The sequence below is a fragment of the Seriola aureovittata genome, chromosome 23 (genome assembly GCF_021018895.1).
Source record: "Seriola aureovittata isolate HTS-2021-v1 ecotype China chromosome 23, ASM2101889v1, whole genome shotgun sequence".
NCBI classification, from domain to species: domain Eukaryota; kingdom Metazoa; phylum Chordata; class Actinopteri; order Carangiformes; family Carangidae; genus Seriola; species Seriola aureovittata.
The window spans coordinates 1,490,095-1,502,500 of NC_079386.1; the positions used below are offsets into that span (position 1 = coordinate 1,490,095).

Sequence of the window (12,406 nt, forward strand, 5' to 3'; positions counted from 1 at the left end):
CTATCAGTACCTATTAGTTGCGTCCATTTTTCCGAAATTAGTTTAAAAAAAAAAAAAAGGTTGCCATATAGCATAGAATTTCTGAGCACACAGAATAATTTTTTAAAGGTCTTAAATCCGTAGTCCAAAAACTGATAGAAATGTATCCTTCCATTCACATGCTTTTATTTTTAGATCAATGACTTCCGGTTCTGTTCTATGCGCCTGTGTGAACTTGACGCGGCTGTTTATTTAGCAGAGACGCAGAGGTGTTGTTCCACATTGAGCGAGTGTCAAGAGAAGTGCAGCAGGAAGAGGTTCCGTCAGTCAGCACCTGTCACCATGAAGACGGCTGTTGTGTTCATTGTTGTCTGCTGCGCTGTCTCAGGTGAGGCTCAACCAATCACATTCTGACACAGAGTTTAATGGGCTACATGACAGAAATTAGTTTGTAGAAAACATTAATACGTTTTTATAACACAACAGAATTTTATTGCTTCCTACGGGATCTTCTTAATAATTTCATACAGCTTTAATGTTGGAGTGTTGCCGCTGTTTTACTGTGGTTATCAGAAAAGTCTGTGTGTGTTTATTGATTGGGTGAATAAATGAGACATGGCATGTTTTTATCGGACCTCAGTGTGACTTCCTGGATTGTTTAGGGAACAGAAATTTCCGCAGTCTTTCGATAGTGTCTGAGTCACATGTCTGCTGGCAGAAGAGCGCTGTTTTTTTTTTTAGCGGATGGGGTGAATCTGCAACTTGTGTTGAAACCGGAACTCACTGTTTAAAACAGCAGTTAAGTTAGATTAATGACTCTGCAATGATAATGTTAAATCTTATGGTCTTTAAAAGAACTATACTTTTTCAAGGAATATTCGTATTTACTTACTCCTGACAACTAATTGAAGGCCGTAGTTTGTATTTACTCTTTTATTACTGCTTTAAGTCCCATATCCATCTATCTGGCTCAAAATGAACATAGTCAGTAACCTAACTCAGCCATCTGTGTGTCCAAGCCCTAAAACCGAACATTATACCACTGCAGATAAGCTGTGCACCGAAAACACATCATAAAGTGTCGTAAATGTGACTTGTGCAAAAGACAAGTGTACTTAGATAAATATGGCAGTCAGCTGATGTCAATGTTAAAAACAGTAAAGCTATTAAACTATGTCAGAATGCTTATTTTAATTTTAATGATGTTGTTTTAATGTAATGTAAAAATTACGTGTGTCATATGAAAGGGTTCGCTTGTATTGATGAACCCCCAGATAATTGTCATCCAACTCTGCAGATAATAAAATAAATCCGGCCCATACTTGGGTCACATGCGTCTTTTCTTCTGGCCCAGAAGATCTGGCCCATATATGGCACGATTTATGGGTTTAACAGCCCATCAATTATATCATCAGCTATGGTTTCAGCAGCAGCACGCAGCTGTTTTCTACAAGAAAGCTTTACTTCATCCATGGTACACTCCAGCAGACAGTCAAGGTCTGTGACCTGTTGGTGAAGAACATCTAGCGGCCAAAGAAACTAGGGTTTTTCCCATTAGTTGGTGGGCCGAAACAAGATGTCAGATGTTAGGTTTCCAGGTTGTTCCACTGCCAGCAAGTTGCCAAAACAATAAATGAATGTGGCTTTAAATATAAGATAATGAAGTTGGGAGGTGGTTTATACATTTTTATTGAAATGGATTTGTTTCTCTCTCTGTCTTTTTGACTGAAGCGCTGTCATCAGCTGAAGACAGGAAGAAATCCAAACCTTCTGCATCTGTGTCCCCTGCGGAGCAGTTTGGCAGCTCGGAAAGCCCCGAGCCTACAACACCCACAACCAAGCCTACAACAACCACCCCCAAACCTACAACCACCCCCAAGCCTACAACAACCACCCCCAAACCTACAACCACCCCCAAGCCTACAACAACCACCCCCAAGCCTACAACCACCCCCAAGCCTACAACAACCACCCCCAAACCTACAACCACCCCCAAACCTACAACCACCACCCCCAAACCTACAACCACCACCCCCAAGCCTACAACCACCACCCCTAAGCCTACAACCACCACCCCAAAGCCTACAACCACTACCCCCAAGCCTACAACCCAACCTGTTCCAGAACCCACCCCACCCACCAACTTGACTGTAGGAAACTACAGTCTAATGACTGACAAAAAAGTGGTTTGTCTGATGGCCCACATGGCGCTGCAGATCCGATTGGTAACAGCAAAGGTACATTTCATTAGTCATAGAAACAACAAGAGCCCTGGCAAAGGTAGTCCAAAGGTCCAGCAACTTCTCTGAGCAGATTCTAATCTTAAACTTGGATTTCTGGATTTTATTAAGCCATTGTGTTAGTCATCAAAATGGATAGAACTTTCTGCACGAGTCTCTGACTCAAATTTCGTCAATGCGAATGTCAGCATCCTATTTTCAGGAATTGAGAAAATCTTTTCACATGAGTTTTAATTTCCTCATTGTTGTGGGCTTGACGAATGCAGAAGGTTAAATGTGTGTCATCTTTGTGTCATAAGACACAATAATCCTATGTGACATGTTGTTTACTCTAAAGAAACTTTGTAACTGCCACAGTACCTTCTAGAACATTGTGATACAAGATGGCTTCATTTCTCCGTTTATGTTTCAGGCCAATGGAACCTTTATTGTTCAGCCAACAAAGACCAAGACTACAGGAAGTTGTGGGGAAACAAAGGCGAACCTGACCCTTGTCTTCAAAGAGGGCTTTATCACCTTCATGTTCAACAAGGTATGTTTGATTTCCCTGATTTGTCACAAATATGACAATGTCAAATGCTGTTGATGGGGGAGGTATCTAGTCCTTGTTTTGAAGGTTTTTCCAAAACCTTCATCTTTGACGTCGGCACGCTGACTTGGAATTTAAATTTGGAGTGTCCAGAAATGAAACAGTACAACATTAACAGAATTAACCCTGGTAACGTCATGTGGTGTTAGTGTTAAAAAAGGGGAACTATAGTTGACAGGCGTGTTCTAAGAGCATGTGACAAGGAAACTGTATCACACCGCTACTGTCTGCAAATGCCTGTGCGATTCATTAAGTGGTTTTTCTGAGTGACACTTGATATGAGCAGGTGAAAGAATCAATGTATCATTGTCAAACTAACTCCCCAACCCAACCCAGGTATAACTGCATAAACAAACACAGACATTTAATGTGCAAAATGTCAAACAATCGTGTGGCATTCTGTGAGGTGATGTTTTCACGTCTTGATGTGTCCAACCAACTATCTAAAAGTTATTCAGTCTACTGTGATTAAATCAGAAAACCATGACAACAGAAGAGCAGGCACTAATGAATAATTGGCATTTTAACTTAAAAAGATAAATGATATCAAAATACTTGTTGATTCATTTTCTGTGAGCTAGGTGTCCAAAACAAATCAGTAAGGATTAACAGTCCAGACGGACCAACTGGGTCTCTTTTGATAAGCAACCTCAGATTTTAGCTGTAAAGAGACATCACAGCCAGGCCAGAGTGTTGCTTTCATTTTCATTTCTGAAATAATGAAGGGCGTTCCTGCTTCCTGTTGTCATATAAGATCAATTACCTACGTCAGCATTTCTTGCCATCAGAATTCAAGCTCTTTGTGATTTTAACAACATCAAAGAATGATACATTTGTTAGCATAAAAAAATAATTTAGAGATATTGAATATAAGACAATAACAAAATACATAGCTTATTGAAAATGTACCATACTTATCTATATATGCATGTATATGTTCATCATATGAAATTCCAATGTGATTTTCTGTAAGAGAACCTAGAGTTTTTGGTTTCGCTTTCTTTTATTTTACTGGAAATACTCACCGCTGTTAGGTTTAACTTCCAAAAGCATTAAAGTAGAAAAATGATAAATAACACAATAGGTAAAAACATTTATTTAAAGAACTACTAAAAGGTTTATCAGATATTTAACATATTTACAGCTAAATAAAGGTGTTAAAGATATAGAACATTGAAGATTAGGTTAATTTTTACTTCGGGTATTTTATCAACAAACGTAGTTTCTTTGTGGCACAGAAAAGTTCAAACACTCAGTAGCTTGAAAAGCATCAACCCAGTCCAACTGAAAACTAGGTTAGCTACTTAACTAGCTAGCTGACTAGCTTAGTCTTTAGCGCAGCAGCATGGGTTTGAGTCCAGCCTGTAGCCCTTTGCTGCATGTCTCTCTCTCTCTCTCTCTCTACTCAGCTTTCCTGTCTCTCCCACTGTCACTATAATAAAAAAGGCAAAAGTCAGAAAAAATGACTTCAAAAAAAAAAAAACCATCTAGCTAACTAACTAGCTAGATATTAGAAAGCTAGAAACATGTAGAGGGCTCATGGGCTGCTACTGCAGAAAAGCTACACGAATATTAACATGTAATTATATGTTTGAAACTAAAACAAGAACAGCATATCATTAAAATAGTTCAGGAACAAAGCAGGGTGTGGTACACGACTGAAAGAGTTTATCAGTCTGCTATTCAATTTGCTACAAATGCCCCCTTCAACACACATCACTGCCTTCTGTATTATCTGGTCAAATGGGCCTCTTTGCATACTTGTCATAACATATACTGGTTGACACTCATCTATAAATCTCTTCTTGGATGCTCACCACTCTATTTAAGTCAGTTATTGCAGCCAAGCACAATATACGCTCTTCTTACATCAGATTAATAGAGTCTGATAACATCCTCAATCATGTTTGAGTTTGTTCACTGAAATGAAAAGCGATATCTCACACATAGGTACAGTAAGGATTTAGCACCATGACTACCCAGTATGGAGCCTTTGTGAAAACCTGTTGTCTTATGTCTCCTCAGAGCGTCGCTAATAATTCTGCCTACGTCGATGCTCTGTCTTTCGATTTCTCCTACGCCTTCACCAAGGGAGGTGAGTTGAGAATACTCATGTTTTTATACAGCCTCTACACATCATTTATTGCCATTAAACTTTAGACTGTTAGAACTGGGTCACTGTCAGTTCAGTTTAAGGGTCAGTGTTGTGCAACACTGGCAAATGTTAGCACAAACAAGAAGCATTAAAGCTTTAACAACTTCCTTGTTTGTCTGTTCAGTTATGTATAGATCTTTGAATCTACTGCTAAACATGTGATGTTGGTAACAACCGACCTACGTTCAGTACAATCCAGTCTAACCAGTTTGGTTCCATATCTGATCTGGTCAGCTTTTATGTTTATAACAGTCATCATCATGCCCTGAAATAATCCCAGCATTGTTTTTAATGACTATTGCAGCTCTAAAGAGTTATCTCGCCAACAACAAGTCGATGCATCTCTTTCCTGCGAAGATCGGACACTCCTACTCCTGCAAGGGTGAATCTCTTTACATGGGGAATGGACTGTACCTGGATGTCAATCAAGACAAGATGCAGGCCTTCAATCTGACCAAGAGCGGTGACTTTGGCTCGCGTAAGTGTCCTCATGAAGAAAGAGACAGTGCCTCTATTAAATGCATTAATCTTAGATCCATTAATGAAAGTAATGAGTCCTCCTTATATAATGTTATGCAATACCACAATGGAAAAGTATTCCAAGTCCTGCATTCAGTAACAGCACAGAGGTATTATCAACAAGATGTATTTATAGTATTAAACGTTAAACGGATACAAGTAAAAGTAATATAACAATATTACATGTATTATGTATTTTCAAGGACAGTAGCATAAAGTAATTGTATTGTAATTATAATTGTAAAAAAGGAAAATATATTGTATATAGTGGAGGAGAAGTGTAAAATAACAAATAGAAATACTCCATTAAGAACAATATTCCTCACTGATATCACTGTTATTAAAAAATGAGTTCCACCCAACCAGCTCAACATGACTATAGGACCATTCTGCTGCATTACAAGTAGTTCAATTTTACAAATTACATTTATGGTAATAGTTTACTTAAAGATTTGACCAACTCCTCCCATGACTCATTGTCCGTATCATCACGTATCTTTACAACCCATAACACTGTATTTGGTCTGTATGAGTGTTGACCAACTGTAGTTGGTCATAAGATTTGACAGACACAGAGAGTGTCAAACATGCAAAGAAATCTCTGATATTAATTAACAATTATGAATACATTATTCTAAAGAGGTCAGTAATCACAGTCCAGTCACACAGGTGTCAGCTGTGTGACACAGTTGTGCAGTTTACTAATGCACTGTGCAGCATTTATCATGAGCCACCTGCTGCCAGGAAGAGCTGGTTTAACTACTGTCTAACTGAACCTGCAGCCTGTCACTGTTTACATTAGCTAACAAAAAAAAGCTTGTGACAGTTAAATGCAAAGCTCTTCGCAGCATGTGTTTTATTAGGCAACATATAAAACGACCACAACATTATGGATCTTGATGTTGCACATAAGAGGATCTCTACTCTTGTTGCACAATTTGTTGGCGCAACAGTTTGTATAATAAAAAAAAATAAATAATAAAAATGCAATTATTTATTAAATTAAAATAAAATAATTTAAGTGCATTAAATTTCATATTCTATGTGGGTATGTATGTTTGATAAATAAAAATAATTTTTTGAAATTTTCAAATTCATAATTACTGCCAAAATATATATAGAAATGGAAATTCCATGGACAAATCATTTTCTGTATAGCACTGCTGTAATGATAATGATAATGTATAAAATAGGCTTATTATTTTCAAATTGTCAGATAATGTGTAACTAACTTAAAAATGCAAAACTGTGAACTGAATTGCAAAATATACATTTTTAAACATGAAAAGTTAAATCTATATTTGACATCAGTAGTCACACACTTCCATACATACAGCAGTAAATGAACCTGTGCTTGGTGAAATGACACCTTTCAAATGGCACTATTGATCAATGACTTCATTGATTTACCGATATTTGACATTATTGGGTTTTATTATTATTTATATATGTTGTGTTGTGTGTTTTCCAGCTGACGTCTGTCCTGCTGACAAGCCCAATTACAGTGTGGCCATCGGGGTGGGTGTGACACTGCTGGTGCTCATCGTGATTGTGGTGGTGGCCTACCTGCTGAGCCGCAAGAGGAGGAGCGACGGTTACCAGACTCTGTGAGGTGGGCCGGGCGGAGGGCCGTAAGAGGTCACCCAGAGGTGACTCCCGTTAGAAACCCAAGTCAGTGAGGCGGTGAGGGGCACTTCCACCGAGGCCTAACCATTCCTGCCACTTTATAGTGCTTTAATGTAATCAGTAAATTAATTTAAAAAGCTGTTATAAATTGATTAAATTTAAATGTTGTATTGATAAGTTCAAAGTAAAAACAATATCATTAAATTTAAATTCTTCTATTCTGACTCACAAAAAACATTTTGAAAAGACACTTATTTTTAACTTTTTTTGGTTCCATTTACTTATTCCATTGTCGCTAAATTTTAATCTTGCAGTTGATTCATTTTCTGCTGTAACATTTAGAGTTGTGATCGATTTGATGAGCTGTTTAAGCGGCGGGTCAAAGTCCGGCCCACAGAACAGCAGATGGAGCGCTGACATAACCTGGCCTTGGCCTTTAGATATAACTTCCAGTTGACACACTTCTTTACACTGGATTAAAACTTTAAAACACAAAACGAATTCATTGAAGTTTAAGCAAATGGAATAACAAAAAGTAAAATTTAAAAACTTTACATTTGAGTTGTAGTTTTATTTAAAATCAATTATTAATTCACTATTTAGAGAGACAACAAAGAAACAGCATTAGTAATTGTAAAATTTAAATATTTATATGTTTTTACTTTGAATTTAATAATCTATCATTTAAATACAAATTTGATTAATCAATAGCTCTTGTATTATTATTCCAGTGGCACACTGCTGACTCCATACATATAGGTTTTAAAAGCCAATATAAAACAATTTGTTTTTTAAATTTTAGCCCATTTTTATATGATATTTTTTACCCCAGAAGATTACACAAAGTCACTGGAATTTGACGCCAGAATATTTTTCCCATCATCCTTTGACAGAATGTTTCCATATTTGGACACTAAACATGATGATACTAACAATGACATGTCGATACAAACTGACATCACACGTGTGTAAAACTGACCACAGCGCTTCATCATAATCAGAAAGGTTATGTTTTTACATTAGACAGCCAGTGTATTAAAGGGTCAGTATTGTGATGAGTTTATATTCAGTTTCTTACAAGAGGCTAGTATTGGTTTCTTATATCAGTCTAACCCACATAACTCTCTCACTGAGCAGTGGAAGTGAAATATACATATATATTTATACATATATATAGATTGATATACAGCTTGTTTTGACAAATACAGTTTAAATTCTGCATCTATGTGTGAGCATTATGTGTCAAATGTTTTGTTCTTCTTCTGCTGTTTTTTTTAAGAATCAAATGTTGTGTGTTCTGTCGTCCAGGGATTTTATTATTGAAAAGAAGGGAATTTATCCAATTACTAACTTTACAGGTGATTATGATGTGTTTGCATTATTAATCAGCACAAAAGGGATATTTACACAGATGTTTGTAAGGGATTATTTCTACCTTATCAACATTAATTGCACTGATTGATGTTCCAGCTTATTATTACTTTTGCTTGTTTAATACTATATGTAGCTGATGCTGTGTTTTCATAGAAATGCAAGGATGGACAATCCAGGCATGAACTAGATTAGATTTTTAATAGGTCATACATTCATCACATCTCAGGAGTCCATCTCTCCTCCCCCCACCAAGTCCACTTCACTGCCCTGAAGCTATACTTTGGCATTTGGGAAATATGTTTATTCGCTCTGCAGCTGTTTCCCCTTGTTCTCAATCTATATGCTAAGCTAAGCTAACTGACTCCTCGCTCTAGCTTCATATATGATGCACAGTTATGAGACTTGTATCGATCTTCCCGTCTCACTCTCAACAAGGAAGCAAATCAGCTGTTTCCCAAAATGTCGTACTGTTCCTTTAAACATGCAAAAAGTGACGACCAAAGACAGATTGTGTTGTGCATTCATTGCAACAGAGTGGGCATAACAAAAAAAAAAAAAAAAAAGCATGTTGAGAAAACAATCTCACAACAGTCGTTCATTTAGTAGCTGTTGATCATATCGCATGACCTTCATCGACCTACGGTGGCCCTGAGAGCTCAACACGCCGCAGCTTAAGAAAACACGTGCAAACAGACGAAACACAAACAACTTCAAAAAAACATCTGCATCAGTTTGACGACACATGTGCTGCAGATACACACAACACAACTATATACACAAACACTGCAAATGCTCCCAACACAACGGAAGTGTTTCCAGGGGACACGAAAAAGCGACGAACCCGGCTGTGACGCACTTGCACGGACGTGTCATGCGACACGTCCGTGCAAGTGCGTCACAGCCGGGTTCGTTGCTTTTTGGTGTCCCCTGGAAACGCTCACACCATTGTGTTGTGATTATTCGCAGCACATTTGTGTATTTTATTGTGTTGTGTGTATCTGCAGCTCATGTGTCGTCAAACGGATGAATCCGTTTTCCGAATTTGTTTGTGTTTCGTCTGTTTGCGCGTGTTTTCTTAAGTTGCGGCGTGTTGAGCTGCTGATGAAAATAAAAGTTTGATTGAAAGGTCTGGAACAGTTACTAAAACAAACCCCTGTTGATGAGATCGTTTTCTCAAATGTTGTGTTTCCAAATCCTCAAATATGTTATGCTGCGTTCAAGTACCTGACAAAAATGGTGGAATTGCAACTTTGAATTGAATATTGAGTTTAAAGGGTCAGTTCACCCAAATCACTGACAGACTTACCGTTTCTCTCCCCCCCTGGTGGCATCGAGCCGTGCAGGTGGTTTCAGTTTTCTGTGCTCAGGTTGTGAGATTTCAGCTTTTGAATCTTCTGCCTTCCACTTTAATACGACGCAGGTGAATGAAATGTTGTTTGTGCTCCTCAGAGCACTGAGAAATGTAATCTAAAAATCACAAACACCATCTTGTGTTTTCAGAAACCACGTCCTGGTTACTGAGCGTGATGCACAGATGTAGCTGGCAACAGTTTTTATAGGGACTACTTTTTCCAACAGAAAGGAGTTCTGGTGAAAACTGTTGTCAGGCATGTCTTTGGATTATCTGAGGAACCAGGACGTGCTTTCTGGAGAAATAAGGTGGTGAAGAGTTTTTCAAGTTGTCATTTTTCAGTGATGTGAGCATCACAGTTACATTTCCACTCTTCTGCATTGTGTTGGTGTGGAAGCTGAAATCTCAGAGGCTGAGATCTCAAAACCTGGACGAATGAAACCAAACCCATCTGCAGAGTTAGACCCCGTAAGAGTGACATGATTTGTGTGAACTGGCTCTTTAAGCCGTACCTTCACTAAATCCTCAGTGTTCCGGTGTTAATGTGATAAACAGTGGCGTGGTGGGCGGAGTAGACTGTGGAAGTGATTGACTGGAACATGTGTCAGCATCTGCAGTAGTTATGAAGAGTAAGGGAGCTGTAGTTCGGATCACTTGTTGAGCTGACGGACTGAGCTGCTGCTCACAGCTGCAGTTCCACATTTCATCCATCAGGTGATGCTGTGAAGTCAGGGAGTGAAAGGAGATGAGGGAACTATACACAGTGTGTGAGCACTTTTACCTGTTGTTAACTTCCTGTGCCAATAAAGATTGATATATTCTTAAGTGTGTGTGTGTGTGTGTGTGTGTTTGTGTCTTTGATCTGCAGCTTTCGCCTCAGACAGTTTTACAAATTAAACAACCATAGGTACATTTCTCCACCTGCTCTACATTGAATGTTTTAACACTTAAATGAAGCCATTCTGCACAGTAGCCTTTATTTAATAGGTACACATACAGTATTATACAATAACTATAGTTACTCCCCAAAGAAAATCCCCTTCCCTTATACGACTGAAACTGCCAAAGTCAAAAATAAATGACTCAAGAAATCTATAATTATGCCATGAAATGCAAAAAATGTTAAAATAAATACAGCAATAAAATGTGACATAAAGAGATATTTCTGATTTGTATTAGTTCACTATTTATTTACTTTCCCATTTAAATTTCCATTTTATTAATTTATTCTTTACTTCTTTATTATTTGTTTATCTATCCATTTATTTTACCTATTTATTTCCCACAAACGTATTTATTTCTGTATTTTCTTTTTACATTTCTTTATACATTTCTGCTTTGATATACAAATGAGGGGCTGTCATTCAAAGTGGGACAAAATAAATTAACATAATAACCAAACCAAATTGGTTTCAGCTCTTTAAACCTATTTCTTTCTGATGAAATAATAAAATGCTAAAAGAGAGGAGAGACGTTTGGAAGTGGATAAAACCAGAAATAAAGAAGAAATAAAATAAATTACAAAAGTAGGTTTATTAAAAGGTAAACAATCCAGAAAGTAATCATAGAATAAAAGGACATACCAGTCAAACAGCTTAACTATATAAATGAATAGAAAGATGAATAAATAAAATCTAATTAAAAGCCAGAATAAAAAGGTAGGTCTGGGGTTTGCTTTTTTAAAATATTAACACTTCCTGCTGCCCTCAGGTCTTTTTATTTATTTATCTATTTTAATTTCTTTACTTAAAAAATTCCACATAAAAAACAGGACAAATTACCACAACAGTAGCTCAGTTCAAAAACATATAGAGGTCAAGTACATAAGCATTGAAAAAAGAAAATAATAAAAACATAAATACAATAGTAGTATATTAGATAAATTAAAGAAAACAATAAGAAAAATGCCAGGGATTAAGATAAACAAATAGAAAGAGACTTGAAAACATTAAAATGGGAAAATGGCACAATTTCATAATTTTAATAAGTCTTTTGTTTTTTGACGATGTTGCTGTCTTTATATACAGCTCCATTTCTTTCGTTTTAGCAAATTTACATTTATGAATGTGAAACTTTGCAAGAAATATAATGAGATTGATTACTTTTCATATTTTGTGTTGATCCTTAAGAAACCAAAAAATCCATTTTCCAATAGAAGCTCAAAGACAAGTGATAATGTCCAGGATGAATCTACAGCGTCCTCAGGCCTTCAGGAGGCTGCAGGTCCTTTGTATTTAGCTGTTTGTGTTAACATCAGATTTTGGCAGAAGCAGAACTAAAGTTATTTCGCCACCACTCAGCCAATCACAATCCGCCTTTCAAACAGCTGATACCGGGAATGGGAGGAAACGAGCAGCAGGAGTCATGTTGCACTTACAGACGCGGGGCGGAACTCGATCAGATCCACAAAGTTGTTGCAAAACGTCCGACCTGCTGCAGTCCGGGACCACTTCATAAATACTCATAAAAAAGAGGAAGACTTCCAGGCTGCACAGGACACTGTGATCATGGCAGGTAAGAAGAAGCTTTGTCAATATAAGCTGCATGGTTTTTAACTGACAGTGAGGAAAGTG

At 37.3% G+C, this 12,406-nt stretch overlaps 2 protein-coding genes across 3 annotated transcripts in view; both read left to right on the top strand.

Moving 5' to 3' along the window:
* The first annotated feature begins 228 nt into the window (after window positions 1-228).
* Window positions 229-10,658, top strand: LOC130164428 (macrosialin-like). The gene is made up of 6 exons (XM_056369167.1): window positions 229-367; window positions 1,711-2,216; window positions 2,632-2,751; window positions 4,834-4,903; window positions 5,268-5,441; window positions 6,954-10,658. The coding sequence occupies exons 1-6, from the start codon at window positions 322-324 to the stop codon at window positions 7,091-7,093; spliced, it is 1,056 nt and encodes a 351-aa protein (XP_056225142.1). The 5' UTR covers window positions 229-321; the 3' UTR covers window positions 7,094-10,658.
* A 1,530-nt stretch (window positions 10,659-12,188) lies between these two features.
* Window positions 12,189-12,406, top strand: part of LOC130164706 (uncharacterized) — an 11,192-nt gene continuing 10,974 nt past the window's right edge. The window contains exon 1 of one of the 2 annotated variants that reach the window (XM_056369604.1): window positions 12,189-12,347. In XM_056369604.1, the coding sequence (XP_056225579.1) occupies window positions 12,341-12,347 (7 nt within the window). In that variant the 5' untranslated portion in view covers window positions 12,189-12,340. The remainder of the gene's footprint in view (window positions 12,348-12,406) is intronic. The other variant, XM_056369605.1, reaches the window with a different exon arrangement.